At 44.4% G+C, this 21,218-nt stretch overlaps 1 protein-coding gene across 1 annotated transcript in view; it reads left to right on the plus strand.

Annotated features, from left to right (window-relative positions):
• The window catches only part of Spon1 (spondin 1), a 289,221-nt gene that overhangs the window by 105,061 nt on the left and 162,942 nt on the right, over nt 1-21,218 (plus strand). The window contains exon 4 of the mRNA XM_038335002.2: nt 15,468-15,541. Within this exon, the coding sequence (XP_038190930.1) occupies nt 15,468-15,541 (74 nt within the window). The remainder of the gene's footprint in view (nt 1-15,467; nt 15,542-21,218) is intronic.

The following is a 21,218-nucleotide window of genomic DNA, read 5'->3' on the forward strand; positions in this document are numbered from 1 at the left end:
CCACCCTCGAAAACTGCAGATGTCACTCAGAAGTATGAAATGTAAACACACAGGAAGGCAAAGAGTACTGTGACTTAGGAAACAAAGTTTTAAAACAAACACCAAAGTAACAAATGCTAGCTGAATACTAAAGGTTGAAGCTGTTCTAGGAGACCAGGCCTGATGGTCCAGGTCAGTGATGAGGAGGTAGGAGGGAGATGTGTAGGATGGGACAGGAAGGTGTGAAGTCTTGGATTTTGGGTGTCACAAGACTAGGAAGGTGTGCTGCTTAGGTTGTTGGTTTTGTCCATTTATATAATCTAGAGTCGTGTGTGAGACGGTAACCTTAATTGAGAAGTTAAGTCCTCTAGTCTTCATCATCTAGGCTAGTCATCCAGCTAGACTGTAGACAAGTCTGGGCATTTTCCCTGATTGATGACTGAGTACGGAGGGTCCATGCCCCTCTAGGCAGTGCTACCCTAGACAGATGGTCCTGGTGGTACAAGAAATCAGGTCGGGCAAGCCACAGAGAGTAAACCAGTAGGCAGTATTCGTTCATGGCTTCTGCTTCAGTTCTTACTTGTAGGTTCCTGCCTGGTATATCCCATAGAAGAGGATATAGCCTGACTTCCATTAATGATGGACTGTAACCTGTAAGAGGAGATAAACCTTCCCCAGACCCAGTTGCTTTTGATAAGTATTTGATCACAGTAATAAAAGGGCAAACTAGAGTGGAGGGGCCACATGGCCCATACTGTACACACAGGAAGGGGTGGAACTGAGTGTATGGGAAGGGAGTACGGTATTCCGAAACTTCGTAAATGAGATTTCTTTTGCTCATGGCTTTGGAGGCTCAAGGGCATAGCACTGGTGGAAGCCCCCTCAGGTATATTGAATAGTGATGACATCATGGCAGAAGAGCAGATCGCAAATCAAGAAGTCAGGAAGATACTGGGAGCCACAAGAACACCCCTAATTCCTTTGAAGGACATTACTCCCAGCCATCTCCCATGAGGCACTGCTTCTTAATGATTCCACCACTTCTTAAGGCTACCCCACTGGGGACCAATCTAACACACCAGCCCTTGGAGACAAGCCAGTCCCAAACCACAGTGCGAGAGTGTCAGCTCTCACAGGCGGGTTGTGCCTCAAGGTTCAGGACTGTGGGTGTGTGCCCAAGCCTCTGGACTATGATGTACTAGTGAGAGAAAAACCACCTCTGAGCTAGACCCTATGTTGTCTACGTGAGGCAGCGATTACGAGCTAGAGGTGACAGATGACCCCCAGGGCAGAAAGTAGGGAAACTGGATGTGTTGGGATGGAGAGGGGACAGTTAGGAAGGAATTGGAAATGTCTCATGGGAATCTTTTCATTTAATCTGATCTGTGCAGCCTTCCTTTGGGCATGATTGGAAAGGGTTCAGCGGTACTAAGGTGGGCAAATGCGGGCTTTTAATACAGAGCGCTGGTTCTTACAGAATATCTCCCTTATGCAATGCAAGTGTTTGCAGTTTTTCATTGTTTCCATGTGTTCTTTCTGAACCCCTAGAATGAACCACAAGCTCCCAATTAAGAACAATAGCCATACCCTCGTACTCCCAGCCCAGCCCACACGGGAAAGCCTCTTCAAGCACTCGGTCCTACTGCCCCACAGGACACTTCCATTTCTACAGTAAGACGCTAGGGGTGATGGGAAGGCCCACTGGAAACAGCAGGAATGGTAGGTAGCCTTGCACTGCCACCTGAATTGCCTTTTTACACAGTAGGGGCCAGTGCCCTGGCTACCAGTCCTGACTTACAGGAACCCACACAAGAGGATGGAGACAAAGTCTGGTAAAAAACTACATGAGCTACAGAGGAATGAGTAAAGTCAAGTCAGCCAGAGGGAACAAGTGACATTTTCTCTTCCTTCCAGGCACGGGTAATTATGTGATCATGCCCACACTCTGTGTGGAGGAGCAAGGACTCTGCCCAGAACACCTGAGAAACCTAAGAGCGAAGCTTCAATTTCTCTTTCTTTTTTCCCAGCTCAGATAGATCAAAGCTTGGTCTGAAGAGAAACCAGGTGAAGCCTTTGGTACTTGGAATAAAAATTTAGCCTTAATCTTTAGGGGAAATAAAACGGTTTATGTCCTAGTTGGAGACTATTAACTATGATGATAGTCACACCATCTTTTATATCTACCCTCAAGGTTCTCAAGGTTTAGGGAACCCCCTCTGAGAAGTAGATGAAAGGTAGGAATTCTAAACTGTAACACACAAAATCTGTGTGCAAACTCCAGGTTAGGAACCTTGAATTTAATAAGGGTTGACTGTATTCTCTGCCAGGTTACAGGGTTACAAAGCTGGATGAAGCATATCCCCGGACTCAGTGCCTAGTGAGAGTTTATAGTTGGGAAGAGGTAGAGGGGGGTTCCAGAGAGACCACAAGAGGCAGGTTAACTGTGGGGGTCACTAAACTCCATGGGTTGATCATCATCAAAGAAACAGTAAGCCTGTCTGTTGTCCCTTGGTCAAGAATGCCCAGGGACCAATAATCATGTTTCAAAAAACTGAACAGTTTAGTAAAGCTGATGGGAAATGAGCCTTTTTAAAAAAGAACATCCAACCAATCCTTTGTTTATGTATTCTTTGAAAAACAATTACCAAGTACAGGTGTTGTTCTAAGTCATTTATCTTTTGAAAAAGATTTTATTTTATTTATTGATGCATATGTGTGTATATCTGTGTGTGTGAACTTGTTAATGAATGGACCAGCAGAGGCCAGATGAGGGCATTAGATCCCTTGGAACTAAAGGTACGTGTAGTCTTATAGAAGAACAATATGTGCTTTAAACCACCAAGCCATCTCTCCACTCCCAACTGTCCATGTTTTCTTAAGAGAAAAACATCTAGGGCCTAATGATGCATGTGAGATAGTGGCTCTGAATAGTGTCTCTCCTACCCCAAACTTCAAAATTAACCAGAACTCTTCGCAAAGCAAAGAGGCCTTGTAACTAATTTCAGCCACAGAGAAGAAACCATTAAGGACCAAATGATATTTTAAAACTATAATAGTTTAGCTTAGGGCAACTCTTGAAAATGAAGCCTGGACCTGTCTACTACCCAGAATCTCCTACCTGTTTGTTATTATGGCACAGTTGGGGCTTCACCTGAAGTCTGCTTCATCCATGTGCCTTAGGAGCCCTCCTAGCGCTGGCAAGCTTACAGGCCCTGATCTAGCAGGAATCCCAAAGAATGTCTACATTTCCTTAGTCTTTGTTTGCATACACAAGAGAGCTGTTATGGGAGGGGAGAACAAATCCCACACATGTATTCCCCCTTCATGCTCGTACCTGGGACCCTCTTTCTGGGCACATCTCTTTGGACTGGAGTTACACTGAAAGCCAGCCCCAGCAGAAGATGGCAGGGAACTCCCTGTTTGGTCCTGGAAACAAGGCCCTCTTCTTGGAACCTTCTGATTGAAGCCTCAGTGATGGTTCGTCTGCACTGTCGACTTGGGTTTATTGAGAACCCCCTAGGCTGTCTCCAGAGAGGGTTAGCTGAGGAGGGAAGACTCAAACAAGCATGGGTGACACCACCTTTCAGAATGGCAACATAACTGAATAAAGAGGGGCAAGAAAGAAAGCCAACTGAGGGCCAGGATTCCCTTCATTTCTCTCTGCTGCTAGATACACCCAGATGTGCAGGTAGAGCCACACCCCTGCTGCCATGCCTTTCCCCACCACACTGGATGCTGCCATTTCAGACTGTAAGCCAAAAGAAAGCCTTTCACTGCTTTCTGCTGGATTATCTCATCACAGCAATGAGACAGGCAACCAAAGCTGAATCCCTGCCCATGCTCCTCTCTGTAGCCGATCACAGCTGACTCTCCAGAGTGGCAATTCCCAGATTCTCCTACGCGTTTGAACTGTCACCTTCTGTACCCTCATATCACTTTACCTGAAGAAGGACACTTAAATCCCACACTAACTCAGAATTGAGAATAATAGAGGGTTATTTATTTGGAATAGACTCACAAATCAATATCCTCTGCTGGACCAGAGAACAGCAACCGAATCCCACAGCCGGAAAAGAGGCCAGACCCAAGCTTTACATCGGCATAAATAGTATAAGAGGCCATGCCCCAGTGGGCGGGTAACTTAAAGGCTACTGGATGTAGGATTTTCTACAGCGCTTTACCCATACCCCTTTCTATCAGTTAAGCATGCTTTTCAAAGCAGAATTTGTGAAAAATTTTAACCAATGATGGTTTCAACAAATTGAGTTTATTTTCTTCAGATAAGAGGAAAGCCAGATATTGTGGACACTGATACTCCATTATGACAGGGAACACACCAGAGATGACCACTCAAACGTAGTGTAATCCAGCCGGCTGTGATCACACTCAAGTGTTTAGGGACATGGAGTGGCCCCAGTTGTCTGGAACAAGGGGGTTTTAAGGGCAAAGATCTCATTCAGGCATCTCGCTGAGCAACTGCAAAATGGGCTTCGCCCAGAAAGCAGTTTGAAGCAAGCAGCCTTAACAGAAGCTAAGTATGGCAGTTAACCAGGCGGAGGGGCTTCCACACAAATAGGAAGATAAGAAAAAGAGCTCGCTGGAGGAGGTTCCACACAGACAGTGTTAACAGAGGCTAAGAAGTGAGCTAGGACAGACATGCTGACCTTTGGTTCCTAGAACAGAGGTGGGTAATTTTCCATGGGATTCACCACTAAAGAGAGCAGATTCTCATAAACCTAGAAATGGCTCCAGCAGGAATCCCAGATTGAACGGCCTCTGCACTGGCTTGTCCTGTCACAACATGATGTCAAGACTAGAGTCTGTGTGATTTCTCTCCACGTTTTCCTCATAGTGGCAAAGTGGTTCTCTTTGCTTGATGTGCTTGCTCGGAATCAAGGTCAGACAAAGAGGGGCAGGTTAAGTTGGCCACAAGTGTCTTCTCACTAGAAAACAAACCTGGCTCAGGCAGTATTTTACTGAGGCCAATTATAGGTCATAAGTCCCTGCCTTCCATCTGTAGGGAGGATTGGGAAAGCAGGGATTGACTATCATGATGGAGTTGCCTGGTACCAGCCCAAGTGACAATTCTCTGCCCATGAATGATAACAGGAAGAGATATCCATAGAATCTGGCGCTTGCTATGTACTCTCGATTCTTGAGGGATTTTATTTACAAGTTCCTCTCCAGGCTGACACACACACACACACACACACACACACAATCTTATTCATCATTGCACCTCTAAGTCTCAACACATTCTCCTACCTTTTTAACACATTCATGAATAATGAAAGTCTAGTTTGAATGCCTCTCACATCTAAATGAATTTTTAAAGAGACAATCCAGTTTTCTTCTTCTCTTTTTACACCTCTCTTGAGATGTAGCAATCGATTCTTTATTAGTTTTCTGTTGGATGGGTAGAGGCACTCAGCAGCAACTGTAGTCAGGTCAGCCTTGGGGAGTGGAAGTCCGTGTTGTCAAGCTCATGCCGAACCTCCATCTCTACAACCATGGCCATGTTGTTCATGCTCCACTGGGTAATGGCAGGATGGCTGGGGAAGAGGCTGACTGTCCTGTGAACTTGATTACTGACCTCATCCTCAGCTAACGTCACCTTTTGATGAGCATTTACCTGGGACCTGAGTATCTTCACATCCTTTTCCCATTTGGAGAGATCTATCCACATACTTCTTACCCTAATAGCCTTCTCACCCATTTTCCAATCATGCTCTTCCCAAGTTCCTGACCATCTAGCCAATCCCTTGACTATGGCCTATGAATCAGTGAGCAGTTACATGTCTGGCTATTTCTCCTTCCAGACAAAATGTATGGCCATGTTTACTGCCCAAAGTTCTGTACACATTGAAGGTTCAGCAGTATATATTAGGGTTGTCCCAGAAAGGGATTGTAATGCTGCAGGTGTCCATTTCTGGGTAGTGCCTGCATCATGTGCAGAGCCATCAGTAAACTCAGCCCTAGTCGTCTCTTCCTCAGACAGCCAATCACAGAGAACACCCCCCTGGGGCTCTATGTGAGTGCTTGGCATCAGACAGCATTATTAATAGGAGTAGAAGCCACTGGCATTTGGGCAACTTCTTCCTGTAACCTGCTTGTGTCTGCAGGACCTCTTGGGCTGGATAGTGTATATACCACTTCCATCTGATAACAGACTGCGGCTGTGCACATCCTACTTCATGACTTGCTGTGTCGAATAGCACCCAGCTCGTGATAGGCACCTCAGGGGTTACACGGTAACTTGCTGGCCCATTGTCAAACGTTCAGTTTCCACTAAGGCCCAATAACAGGCCAACAGCTCTCTTAAAGGGAGAATAGTTGTCTGTAGGTGATGGTAGAGTCTTGCTCCAAAGTCTCAAAAGGTCTGTTCTGTCATTCACCTATGGTGGCCTGCCAAAGGCTCCATGTAGCATCCCTGTCTGTCACTGACATCTCCAATACCATCAGATCTGCTAGATCATATGATTCAAGCAGAGAGCATATTACACAGCAGCCTGGACCTATTGAAGAGCCTTCTCCTGTTTCAGGCCCCATACAAAGCTAACAGCTTGCAGAGTTATGAGTCATGCTACCAGAAAAGTAGCTTTGCCTGTACCGCCCATTATAGGTTAAGCCATTATGGAAATTGCTTTGTTTATCCTGCTCATTAAGATAACTACAGTCACCTTGCCTTTGGTAATTCAGTGCTGCCAATGGCCCCTGCTACTTTGGGGCCCAATGAAACCCATTGCATTTAATTCATTCAACTGAGCATCGGTGTCTCCAAGTCTAAGGTCTGGCACAAAGAAAAGGGGCAACTGAAAGCTCTTCACATGTGCTTGTGCCCTGCTCACCATTTTACATCTTACAGGATTAATGAAGTGTGTGTCTCCTGGGCCTTCCCATTGCGGAGGATTAGGTTTTATACATAGCCCCCATTCTAGCACTGTAGCTTCCCTGAGACTTAAAAATCCCTTCATCAACACTGAGTCAGGGGATATCAGGCATCTCCAGCTCCTTTTCAGTAGCCATCTTTTGACAAATGCTTCAGTCAGCTATTTAAACTTTTGATACTACCCCCTGACACTTTTTAGCTGTGTGAGCTTCTATCCATATTAAACCTAGAATCCTCACTCAATTGGCCCATATCAAGAAACTCAGCCTGGTCCAGTTTTATGTTCCTTCTACCATTCCCACACCCTTAAAACCCATTCCCACACATAGTCCTGAATTAGCAAACTCATTAAGCTCTTTAGTGTAGTGCACCATCTTATGGTCTACACTTCCTACCCCCCCTCTAGGAGTCTGCTTAGCCTTAAGTATTAAAGTAGGTCTAGGGGCAACTGTTGGTGGACCTTGAAGGACATCAGTATATTGTCTTGTCTGGCATCTCCTTCAGAGAAAGTCACTATGTTTAGCAGACAAGGAAGAATTAATTTCCTCAGTCAAAGCTGGAAATGATGACATTTTAGGAGTGGAGAGGGAGCACTACTTTGGCTAAGGGTGGAGAGACTATTGCCTTTTGTGAGATAGACCCTTGGGAATCTGAGGGTTCAGAGTTCTCAGCTTCAATACGGTCCTCCCACACATCCCCATCCCAAGTCACAGGATCCCATTCTTTACCAATTAATGCCCTTACTTTAACCACCACAACCTTCAGGGCTGGAACTTGAATTTTCTCAGTAACTCAATCAATCTCATAGTGAGGGCTTTGGTTTGTTCGTGCTCTGTGACTGTGGGAGGGATTCTCTTCCAGGGCTCTCTTGGAAACCTTTAGATTGTTTATACGCTTCTGGAGCCAGTCAATTTTGTTACTAAGTTCATTGTTGGTCTTCACTGTGCTCTCAAATGCTTAGAATTTGGTTAATTTTATCACAGAGCACATTCTTTTCTTTTGTCAATTTATTCAGAGATGCTAGGAGCAACCAACCAGCACCATAATTTTCCTTATTTTTCTACAAACTGTCCAAAGTTTTAATGCAGAGTCACCAGATTTGTTGCCTCTCTTAAGTGGTGAGTCAGGATAATCAAATGCATGTGTCTCCTTAAGTCTGTAAAATAGTTCACACCATGGACTTTCAAGTACTCTCCTCTAAGAGAGGCCTCAGTAGGTGTAGGTGTTGGCAAATTAGAAAGCCTATTCCAGATACTTTTAAAAAGTCATCTTCATACTTCTGTTGCTCTAGAACCACTTAGTCTGGTTCACTAGAGGAACATAATTGATAGAATAAATCTCTCCCTTTAAAGAGAAAGGGGATTTATTAAAATGGCTTACAGGCTTTGGTCCATCTAGTACAATAATGACTACCAACAGAGGGTCCAAGAATCCATGAACTGTTAAGTCCATGAGGCTGAATGTCTCAGCTGGTCTTCAATATAGGCGAGAATCCCAATAAAGTAGACTATAATGCCAGTGGAGGAACAGACTCACCAGTGAGAGTGAGGACAAGCAGGAGTAAGCCCTTCTTCCATGTCCTTTGTATAGACTACCAGCAGAAGGTGGGGCCCACATTAAAGGTGCATCTTCCGCCTCAATAGATCTGGATTAAAAGTGGGTCTTCCCATTTCAAATAATTGAATTGAGGAAAAAAGTCCCTCAAAAGATATATCTACTCACTTGAATTTCAGTTAATTCCAAATATAGTCAGTTAAAAATCAATGATAGTCATCATATTAATATTTATAAAGCACGTAGAAAAGTCTTGTCAAAAAATAAGATATATCTTAATCTTCTCTTTTTGTCCCAGGTTCAAGTTATTGGGTTATCGGGTTAAGTTATTGGGTCCTGAGAAATTTTCAATGAGCGAGTGCCACAGAGTCTCTGTGAGAAATCCTCCATGAGCGAGTGCCACAGATTCTCTGTTTCCAGCACCCTCTCTCTGCAAACATTTCATGAATGAATGATAACTAACCTGTAGCTATCTCCTAGAAGTTATCACAAATACCCAGAGCCTCTTAGACACTGGGTCCCGAGATGTTCTGGACTGTGTTGGACCTTGTTAGATGGAGTGAATCCCTGGAGACCTCACATTCCAGTAGCCTGGAACTACTCCCTATTTGTTCTTTGATCTTTGACTATGACACAATATAACTAATCACTGCATACTCTGGCCCCCACATCTTCCCCATCCATTGTACAAGGCTGCTTGTTCATTTCCCAATCACCCAGACTCCCAAAATAACCACACAGAAACTGTATTAATTGAATCACTGATTGACCCATTAGCTCTAACTTTTTATTGACTAACTCTTACATCTTAATTGAACCCATTTCCATTAATCTGTGTATCACCATGAGGCTGTGGTTTACTGGGTAAAGTTCCTGCATCTGTCTCCTGGCTACATGGCTTCTCTAAACTCCGCCTTCTTTCTCCCAGCATTCAGTTTAGTTTCCCCTCCCCCCCCCCTGCCCGCCTACCTATATTCTGCCCTGCACAGGCTTAAGACAGTTTCTTTGTAACCAATGGTATTCACAGCATACAGAGGGGAATCCCACATCACCCATCATAGACTATAGCCTTTAAATTCTTATTCTCTAGTCTGGTTTGTTTTTCTATTGCTATGACAAAACACCATGACTAAGAGCGTCTTGGAGCTGAAAGGGTTAAATTCATCTAATACTTCCAGGTCACAATTCACCCTGGTAAGGCATGAGATCAGGGTAGGAACTGAAGGTAAAAACCTGAAGGAATGTCATTTCTTGCTCCCTCTGACTTTCTCAGTTAAATCTCTTATAAAACCCAAGACCACCAGCCAGGCATGACACTACCCAGAATGGGTTGGGCTTTCCCACATTAATCAAGAAAATACTACCACCACCATTGCCACTGCTGCCAGCGCCACCACTACCACCACCATCCCACTTTCCTGCAGGTCAATCTGGTTGAAGCGTTTTTTCCCCTTCAATTATAGTTCCATTTTTCTGAGTGATACTAGTTTAAGTCAAGTGAACAAAAGCCAAATCAGCATGCTACACCACTCTCAGAATCTGTCTTTGTAATCTCTGAGAAGAGATTGTGATCTTACTTTTAGGCAGCATAGGGCCTTGAAAATATTCCACTTTTCTTCTCCCCTGAATACATTATCATGGGCTACCAGAATATCTGCTAACTCCAGGATATAGTTTTAAAGTCAAATAAAAGGTTGCTAAGGGTCTCCACGATGGCATGGGCACATCTCACACCTCTGGGGAGTGAGGCCATGACCAAGTTAACCTTGGCATCTTGGTGAATGAAGGTAATACAGTAGCCTCAGCATGGATCACGCTATCTCCACTATGGCTCCATATTTATTCCTGGATCTTCCCAAGGCACTGGTAAGATGAAATTAACTTTGCTGAGTCTACACTGGACCACCTCCATGGAAAACAGCCCTGAGATCACGGAGAAATTTTACAAAGTCTTCCAAGAAATGTCCAGTAAAAGAAAATTTACTGGAATCGGGGAAGAGGTTGGCAAACGCCATCTGGAGACGACAAACCCAAGCTTCATCTGGCCATCTGCTATCTCTGTCTGAAGCAGCTCAGTGAGGGAGCTCCCTCAGGGCCCCTCCCTCCACAACAGAACCAGAGCTGACATCGAGCATAATCATAGGAATTCTTTATTAAGCATGAGTCAGGACCTTTATCACTAGCAGTAATAATGGCCACCATTACTGACTACTTACTGAGGGCAGCACACTACAATAGGACCTTCCAGAAATTGTCTGAACATGGCAATGAGCAAGCCACAGAGGGTGCAAGCATATATTCTCAAGGACATTTCAATAACCGGTTATCTTCTAAGTCCAACAGTTTCTGAGATCTTTCTCTGCTGGCTCTTTTTAACACTGTATAGCAAACCCACATCATAGCAAATTCTAACTTTACCCCAGCAGGCAAATACCCCAAGGAAAAAGAATATCAAATAAATAAACCCTTTAGACAGAAGATGATCAAACACTTAGGGGATTGGGAATGATGTTTCTGGAAATGTTCATATGGTTTTAAAAGAAAAGTTTGGAAGTGTTCGGCGAATTACTTAAGACTTCGATACCCCAAAGTCTGAGATGCCAGCATACCGAGAAATTTAATTTAGATTTCTTTAACATGCTCTCTCCTGATAAGCGAGCATTCAGTATATAAATGGGACGCAACATGACTGCCAAATTGCAACACAGAATGGAGAAAATTTGTCATTTTGAAATGCTAAGGGAATTCTTACTAACAGCTTTCTCATCTTGTAAAACTATTATTTTTCTGAACCATAATATGATTTATAAGCCTCAACTGAATTTTATACTTTTGATGGGAATAGTCTCAAAGTAAAGAATGCGTTTTCTCAGAATATAAAACTCTCTTAGGAGCTGACCAAATGAGGGATAGAGTGAAGCAATTCCTACAGCTAAGAGGACAAAGTCTTGGTCCCCAGGAACACATTTGTGTGTGAGTGTTTGTCTATCTCCGCAATCGTGGCTCATTTGGACTTTTTCCTTTTCTTTTCTCTGTAGCTTTGGAGCCTGTCCTGGAACTAGCTCTTGTAGACCAGGCTGGCCTCAAACTCACAGAGATCCACCTGCCTCTGCCACCCAAGTGCTGGGATTAAAGGCGTATGCCACCACCACCCGGATTTTTATTTATTTTGGGGGAGACCTTTTCTTGCTCTGAATAATTTCCAGGGTGACACCCACTGCCCAGATACTACAACACTGTTCTAGGTCCAGTGCCCATTGTGCACCCTCAGATCCCCTCAGACCCCTGCCACATTAAAGGTCTCTGTATCCAACACTCGCCAGGTGGATCACCTCACACCCTGTAGCCTGTTATGCTCTAGCTCTCGTCTTCTCCACAAACTCTGTTTCTCCTCCTTGAGTCATAACATTGAAACAATACAAAAATCTATAGTGATATTTAGTCCCAACTCTCAAGAAGTTTATTCCAGCATAGGAATCGGGGAAAGAGCAAGCAGTTACACCATGTGTTAGTGAGTGTGTGTGTGAAGTAGCCCAAGATCTCTGACTCTTGTAGGAAAGACAGCCAGGGAATGTCTTGGTTGGGTATAAACCAGGTAACACGTGTGTGTGTGTGTGTGTGTGTGTGTGTGTGTGTGTGTGTGCGCGCGCGCGCGCCTCCCTGGGACAGGAATTACTGCCATGGGTCTAAGATCTGAACTTGAATTCTCTGGAAATGCAAGAAGTGTGCTTAGCTGTCAAGACAACTCTCCATTCCTACGTTTTGTTTTGTTTTGTTTTAAGATAAAGATTATTTCTTTAAAGGGCGTGAGATACCATACCTCTTATATAGCCTCAAGGGTTGAGGACCTGGACAGCTTATAGGGAGGTACATACCTTTCACTTGAGTCACTATAAAATCTTACAGTCATATTCATCTGAAGTTAGGGGTAAAGACTGTTCATGGTCAGCTTTAAAATAATAGGCTTTGTCATTGTTATCTTATTTGCAAGAAACTGAACCGCACTCAGGGCTTTCCTCACAGGGCCTTGCAGAGTTGACTGTGGGTGAGGTATTTAGCTAAGACAGAATAACATCAAAATTCTGGAACCCCATGGGGCTTGGCATGCAGGGTTGACAAGTGAAGCCCAGGTTATCTCAGAGGACTAATAAAAAGACTTCCAGCGCCATGTTAATGTATTACCCTGGTGTCGTTTGGAAAATGTCCCCTTCAAGCTGATATGTTTGAACCCCCCTTCTCCAAGAGGTTGTGGAACATTCTGGAGCTTTGCTTCAGGTTGTGGGTCTTTGGAGGGCAGCCTTGAGGTTTGCTTCCTGATCCACCTCTGCCAAGAGTCCACTGAGATACAAGCACATGATTGGTTGGTGCCACACTTCTGCCTAGACAGAGCCCTGCATTGCCAGGCCTTCCCTGCCATGACGACCTGTGTTCCCTCCAACTGTGAGATGCACAGACCACTCTTCCTTTGCGTTGTCCCTTGTCAGGTATTTTACCTAAGCAATGAGAAAAGAAACTGTCTCAGTTAGGTTTCTGTTGCTGTGGTAAAACATCATGACTAAAAGCAGCTTGGGGAAGAAAGGATTTATTTCATCTTATATCATATCTTACATTATAATCAATCATGGGAGAAAGTCAGTGTAGGAACTTGAAGGCAGGAACTGATGCGGAGGCCATGGAGGAGGACTTCTTACTGGCCAGCTCCTCATGACTGCCTCAGCCTATTCTTCTTACACACCCAAGACCATCAGCCCAGGGGTGAGCTGGGTCCCCCCACATCAATCATCAATCAAAAAAATACCCTACAAAACTTATCCTACAGGCTAGTCTGGTAGAAGCATTTTCTCAGTTGAGGCTCCTTCTTCCAAAATCACTCTACTTATGTCAAGTTGACATAAAACTAGCCAACAGAGAAACAAATATCCCTATTGTCCAGTCATTTTCAAACATTCGTTGGAAGAGAACTTGACTGAAATAAACCTTGATTTGCCTGGGACTTCTATCCCATGTGACAGCCTGCTGTCACTCACTGGCCCAACTGGTCATTTGAAAGAGCAGATCTGGTTACCTCCATCCTAGGGCATGTTCCTCAAAGACATCTATCAGACTTGGAGTAAAAGGCCATCTCCCAGCAGGCCCTGGCTGATGTGGTGATGGGCCCACTCACCTCACATTAGCTCCTTGACTTTCTACACTTGTCTTCCAGAAAGCCCGTGGCCCCCTACCCCAGGGATGTATAAACAGTACCCCCCTCTCCTTTTCTGCTCCACTCTAATTGCTTGATTGGTGCCTCCTCTCCCAGTCTCAGCTGAGCTGTTCTTTGTCAGGGAAGCATTTCCCAGTTTGGTCAGCCTTCCCTACTGCACTCTGTAGATGTTTCCATGGTAGCGCTCAATCACTGTTAGCCTCTATCATTAGCTGTGGGTTGGGTTGTTTCATGCTTCCCCCTCCCGTGATATGAACTCCGAGAATGAGCTGGGTGGCCCCATCTCTGTTGTTCATGATAATGACCCTGGTGCCCTCCTCAGTGCCAGCCGTGAAGCCTGACCTCGGGCAATAATTTGTTGAAAATGTGCCCATAAATACTACAAGAAGACAAAAGGGAGGAAGTTTCTGCGGTTGACATGAGGAGGGAGCCCTCCACTCAACCAGAACTGTGGCTCTTAGGCACATCCTAGGAGGTCTACTCTTTCCCCTCCTGCAGGGGTCTCTAGGCACAGGAGGACCCCCTGAAAAGGACTGCTGTAGGTGGTGGAGAGCTCTGATCAATAAAAGGCTTTATTATTTGGCTTTGAGGTAAGGAGGACTATTACTCTCTTGGCCTGAGGGAACGGTCCCTCTTAATGGTCAAGAGAATGGATCAAATGATCAAAGTCGTTTTGTATAGACAGGAAGCATATTTCATTTACTTATTTCAACATCTTGTCTCTCTTGGGTGGGGAAAGACTGTAAAACACATCTGTTAAACTGGTCAGAATTGTATTCTTTTGTGCAAGACTGGATGTAGCATAGACGTTTCTTTGGAAAGTCATCTTGGCCTTTGCCCAGACCATTGGGGAAATCGTTTCTACCCAGTACAGATCCCCATGGAGAATGTGGGCCAACTCCTAAGTCTGGGCTCATGAGAGTCAAACAGTTATTCAGTGTGGTCAGCTGTAATGGAGTCAAGAGATGCCTTTTTCTGTTAAATAGGGTGAATCGAAGTGAAAATTACCTTTTGATTGAGTAGCATTGCTGAAGAAAATCAATAGAAATGGCTTGAGATTTATCGGCACCGGCTCAATTTCTAAGCACTGTAGACTCTTAAATTGCTGGAACACTGGGTTTCAGGATCCAACCTTTTCCAGGCCAATGGAAAATAAACAAGAGAGTGAGTTAAAGGAGAAACAGCGTGTCTGCTCTATCCCAGAGGAAAGGGAAAATATGTGCTGACCAAAGCTAAATCATTTGCAACCTCAAAATACATGTTCTAAATTCTCAGAGCCCACGTTTGACGTGTTTGAGAGAGAAAGGCCACAGCTGACGTTGTCTCTGTTCAGAGCATAGGAGATGATTTTGTCTAGACTTTCAAGAATGATATAGAATGACATTTTTAGAACAAATCAAAAAATATTTTTAAATTCCTCCTTTCCTTTCAGGAAAAGAATTTGATGTGCTTCTAAACTCTGAATATGGTGGGTCTGTAAATGGCCCCGATCATTTAATAGGAAGAGGAAGGTAAGATGAGCCATTGAGAAAAGACGCTGAAAATGCCATTGGTTTAGTTTCTTACCTCAACAGCAGTGCCATCAACAATAGCCCAGTAACTAACGCTGATGTTTTCTAGGCACCTGCTAGGCTGTTGACATACATGTTCTGACCATTCTCATGGCGATGCCATGGTGCAGGTACTGCTTGCCTGTTGAATGAAAAAACAGAAGCATGGAGAGCAGGGGGGATAACACACAGCGCCACCAAGCCATGGGCAGCCAAGCAAGGACTGCTGTGGTTGACTGTCCCTCCAAACCTGCCCCTCTCATCACTGTGTTGATGTCTTCTTCCCCCACAGGGCCAGCATTGTACAGAAACGCATTATTTATTTTCAAGACGAGGGCTCTCTGACCAAGAAGCTGTGTGAACAAGGTAAGAGGATGCAGGTGGAGAGGGGCCGGTGAAGGGAGAGCTCTTTCAGTTGGAGCGTGGCTGCAGGAATTCAGGCAACGGAGCTCTCTGAGTTCCCCTGGGCTCTGCCTCCTCACGTAGCTCTGATTTTTAATCTGGTTGTGTGCTATGGATAATTGGATCCGCCTTAAGCTCTAATTACTCAGCTTGATTCCCTGGGTAGGAGATAATGTACCTTATATTGGTGCTGTCTTCTTATTTTTGTGAAACAGTGATTATTCTGAAGAGGTTCCTTGGAATAATTCACAGGACTTAATTAAGGGATGCACAGTTGTGTGCCTTTAAAAAGCCTACAGTGGCTCTCTGGGAAAATTATCCCCCGAGAACTTGTGTGCAATCTGAGTAATATAGGGGATCTTCTCCAAAAGAGACCAGGAGAAGATAAGTGTCGGGGTGAAAGGGTAGGGGATACTAACCTTGTGATTTTACCATGTTCAAGTCTTATGCATGCTAGGCAAGCACGCTGACACTGAGCAACACCCCTGCCCAGGACCAGAGCCTCCTAATGATAGGCTAGAGGGGTTTAAAGAAGCGACCTGGGTTCAAATCAGGCCTGGGCTTAAATCTGCTTCTACTGCCTCCCCCAATCATGTGACTTTTAATAACATCAAATAGGGCTGCGTGATGGCTCAATGGGTAAAGCTCTTACCATGTAGCTGTGTGTGAGGGCTTGAGTTCAGAGCCCCAGAATCCACATAAAGGTGGGCATGGTGCTTCAATTCTACAATCCCATCATCCATCTGTAACATTCAAGATGGAAGCAGGGAGGGGAATTCCTAGGTGCTCCCAGGACAGTTGGCCAGAAGTCAACAGATGCAAACAAGAGATCCTGTTTCCAAAGAAGGTGGAAGGCAAGGACTGACACCTGATGTTGCCCTCTGACCTCCACGGGAGTGCTGCAGCATGTCTGCATTCACAAACACCACCCCAGGCATGCACACACATCATACATGCAAGACTGAATGTGCATGTGCGAGTGTGTGTGTGTGTGTGTGTGTGTGTGTGTGTGTATGTGTGTGTGTGTGTGTGTGCGCGCGCGCGCTTGCATGCATGGTAGCAATTGCTATTCAAAAGTTTGTGTATTAATCTGCCTTTAAAAATAAGACAAACCATCTAAACCAGTTTAGAAGTTATTAGGTAACTCAATAAAAACAGGAAAAACCTCTGTAATTATACAGCTTAGCTACCTCCTTCTACTCATTTTTGCAGAATTTTATTTGCCTTTTCAGCAATTAGTCTTTTCAGAGGGAATAATCCTCTCCAACTATACAAGTCATAAACTACTAAGAAATGTTGGAGAGAGTTCTACTGGGGAAATAATAATAATTGCTAATAATTTTGAGTGTTTTGTACATGACAGGCACTATCTAAACATTAATTAATTATGCAATCTACACAATAGCCCTCTTTGGTAAAGGCTATTGGATCAGCCCCATTGTTGATGAAGAGCCTGGGATAGAGACAGTTCAAGTAGCTCTTTACAGCCAGAAATGGAGGGCAGGTTGACACCAGGAGCCCGTGCACTGAACCACTGCCCCCGTCAATGTTGCATCCTCCTGTGATGAGTACTTTATATCTCTGTCTATAGCAGAGCAATGCACCATCTTCTTGTAAAAAAGCTAGAGTCAAAATGTTAAGTAGACATTCGTGGAGAGAGTTAGATGCTTGGCGTCAGGGTGGGAGTTCTAGACGCTCTGACCAAGAACCTTGCTAACTTCTTGGTGAGCACCACTTCACATGGGATGAGGTCTTCCCTCCAAGTCATTTAGTAGACAAATGGTTCAGTCAGCTCTTTTCCAAACAAGGTACACTTCCCCCCTTTAGGCTCTTGGTCCCTAAATGACAACCTCACTCCCCTACTCCCCTCCTTGAAATTATACCAGTTCCCATGAGCTGGACTCAGGGTGCCCTACCTCACATATAGGCTGTCTTGATCTTCCCCTGTCAGTAGCTAGGCTTGACCACTGTGGTCTAGCTCTGTTAGATGGACTGTCCGAGGCCAGCCTTATTTCCAGGATCTGAATGTTCTTAAGAGAAATTGCCCAGACACCCCCAAGCAATGACAGAAATCCCCTAGAGCCTGAGTCCTGAACTTAGGAAGTCTTGTCTGAGCTCACGTGTGCTAAAATTCGGTGGGTGCAGTGAAGGTGAAATAACGTGGTGTATCTTGATCGTTTCTCTCAGGCTGGGCTCCCAGGAAAATGGCTAATCATGCCATCTGCACAAAGACTCCTTGCAACTTGATGGACTGAAAAGGCCCAGCAAGTCCTCATGCTGTTGGCTTTTGTGTGCTTATAAATGACCCCTGGAAACAGCAGACCCTTGAGAAAATTAACATCAAAGTGATCACATTAAGAAAACCATTAAAATATAAGCCGAGCAAAGGGATTTTTTTAATGTATTCAATCACTTAGCAAACTCCAGCTTTTCATCAAGTCTCTATGCTCCCTGCTTCCTTGTTGAGTCAAATCAAATCTGTTCAGAAAAGAAATAGTGGAACTTGGAGCTCTCATTTATTGCCCCCAATTACAGCCATTCGCCCATAGGTGATGAAATATAGCCACAAGGATAAAATGTGAACACTAGGCTTGTGAGTGCATGTGTGTGCACATTTGTATGCATAAATATGGGCATGTATTCCAGGCTAGGTGGCTCATGATAGTCCAATGAATTTTCTTGTCTTTACTTCCCATCTCTGTAAGAGTACAATGATAGGCACACACCTATTTTACATGGGTCCTAGGGACTCGAACTCTGGTCCTTATGCTTGCACGCCAAGCACCTTCACCCACTGATCCATCTCTCCAGCCTTTGATTTTTAAAAGCAACGCAAATGCAAATTACTTGCAATTTAAAAATAGAGAAAGACCACCTATTCCAGAAGATGGTCTGTGATAGACATATGGTCACACACTTGGATACCACATCACAAACAGAAGGGAATAACAGGAATTGATGGGAGATGGAAAACCCAGAGAAGAGAGAAGAATGTAAGTAGAGGACAGAAAATGAAAAGAGGATGAGAGAGGGAGAGAGAGGAGGAAGAGGAGAGTCGGAGAGCTAGCTGGGTCACTAAAGCAGTGCTTCGCAATCCTGAAGACCCAAGTGCGATCTCCCAAACCCCAAGAGCCATACAGGAGGTTGGATGCCATGGGTTCTACTTGTAAGCCCAGCACTGGAGAAGGAAGACAGGTGAATCTTGAAGCTCACTTTCCAGCCAGCCTGACCGGCCTATTTGGCGAGTTACAGGCTGGTTAGAGGCCCTATCTCAAAAGCAAGGTGCGCTGGGGCCAGAGAAGTGGCTCCAGGTTTACGGACAGACACTGTTCCTGTAGAGGACCCAGTACCCATGATGGATATCTCAGAACCACCTGTAACTCCAGTTCCAGGGGCTCCATCGCCCTCTTCTGACTGCCATGGGCACCTGTGCTCACATGCAAATACCTAGTATGGACACACATGTATATACATAATTTTTAATTTTTTAAGTAAAAAAAAAACCAAGATGTATGGCCACCGAGGAATGACAGCTAAGGTTGTCCTCTGTCCTCCACACCTATGCACACTCTTCTGCACTGGCACCTGCACACACAGTTCACACACACATGAACACACACATGTACATATGCATATCCACAAATAAAAAGAGAGAAGGAAAAGGGGGGTGCTGTGGGAAAGAAGACCTACGAATCACAAAAGAGAATGTTAAAGGCCAATAAATTCAAGATAGAAATGAAGAAGGTCAGATGTGATAGGACTGGCCGAGATGGTACACTCATAATTTAGGAAGGTGAGGCAGAAGGATTGTGAGTTCAAGCCCAGCATGTGCCACACAGTGAAAGTCAGTTTTAAAAGGTAAATCAGATACTGGTGTGTTCAGTGATGCAGCAGTGACTTAGCACAACATGACCTTGGATTTGATCCCCAGTACTGCACAAAATAAATAAAATAAAGCTGGTTGGGGTGGCACACATCTTTAATCCCAGCATTCATGACAGAGGCAGTTAGATATCTGTGAACTCAAGTCCAGCCTGATCTATATTGTAAATTTCAGACCAGTCAGGGATACATAGTAAAAATTATATATGTGTGTATATGTATTGTACCTGTATGCCTGTGTATATGTGTGCATGTATGCATGTATGTGTGTTTGTATGTATGTATGTATGTATGTATGTATGTATTGTAATAAGTGGGAAGAAAGGAAACCTAAAGCCACACTCCCAGACTGAGGTTTCCTGGCTTAGCATCCCAGCTGTTGTGACATAGGGAGTATGCTGGTCTTGCCATCATTGCTTTTTGAAAGCCTGCTTTGTTAGCAAAAGGCCTGTCCTTGGTAGGAAACAGTTTCCCTTTCAAACCTAGAAATTTAATTTTGAGATGGAAGCTTATTTTCCAAAGGTCTGTCAGAAATTCATTTCTGTAAAGCCCTAGCAGCATCTTTAACTTCGCTGTCTAAATCTAAAAGCCTTTCTGATAAGTCAAGCTCCCAATTGGTCTTATTTTGGGGGCTTCTGGAGATCGTTGCTGCCTCATTTAACAGCACCTGATAGTTAAGATCGAAATCTCAGCTTGTAACTCTCAGTCCTGAATCCCCCTTTCAAAACTAATTTAGATGTATTTTACAATGCAGCTCATCGTTGTGGGACTGAAAAAAAAAAAAAAAAAAAAAAAAAAAAAAAAAAAAAAAAACAGATCTTCTGGTTCAAGCTACCTCCCCTAAAACCCTAAAATCTACTGGGTGGGGTTTGTCCCAGCTCACACAGGACCAAGTCCAGGTTTTATGCGCATGTGGTAGTGGGCAGCTGGCTTCTAGGCATAGACAGTACCCTAGCCTCTGGCCGATTCCTGCTTTGGGTGACTGCAACCTCTTTGGAGCCACTTTAGAAGCCTGTGAACTCAATCACGTCACCCAGCCTGCTTCTTCCTCTTGATGTCTTAGTTACTTTTCTGACGCTGTCATAAGGTGCCCTAAAAACAGCAGCAAGAATGAAGTGTTTATTTTAGCCTACAGTTCAGAGAGTTCAGCCCACCATGGTGAGGAAGAGATGGTGGAGCAGGAGACTGGCTTGTCACCTCACATCTACAAAGAGTGCACAAGAAATGAGGTTGGGCATAGCCTTAAGGCCCTCCCTCCCCCAGTGACCTACTTCCTCTAGCAAGGTTCTGCCTTCTAAATGTAACATAGTCTTCCCAAACAGTGTCACCAGTTGGGGACCAAGTATTCAAACTCAGAAACCTATGGGGGATAGTCTCCATTTGGAACTCAAGGGATAAGCAAAGTACTTCCTAGAACATATATGGAAAGGGATCGGCACATTCAAGGGACCCAGTGCATTGCTGATATCACAGCAAAGTCTCACACTTTGTCTCCGTCCCCAAACACACGTCTACCCATCATTGATTTTGCATGTTCAAACCTGGCAAGCTCAGCGAATTCCTAAAGAGATTGAAAAATGCTGTTTCTGACATGCAAAATGGTTTTCAGCCCCTTGGCTTCTGCTCTTTGTACAATATTTAAGAAGAAAAATGTCCAACTTGCAAAACAGGAAGATTGATGTTAACACAGCTGGAAGGACTGCAGAGAAAGTCATTGCAGCAGGTGGCGTGGGCAGGCATTGTCCTCTCTCAGGCAGCT

Source organism: Arvicola amphibius, chromosome 1, assembly GCF_903992535.2.
Source record: "Arvicola amphibius chromosome 1, mArvAmp1.2, whole genome shotgun sequence".
Classification (NCBI taxonomy): Eukaryota; Metazoa; Chordata; class Mammalia; order Rodentia; family Cricetidae; genus Arvicola; species Arvicola amphibius.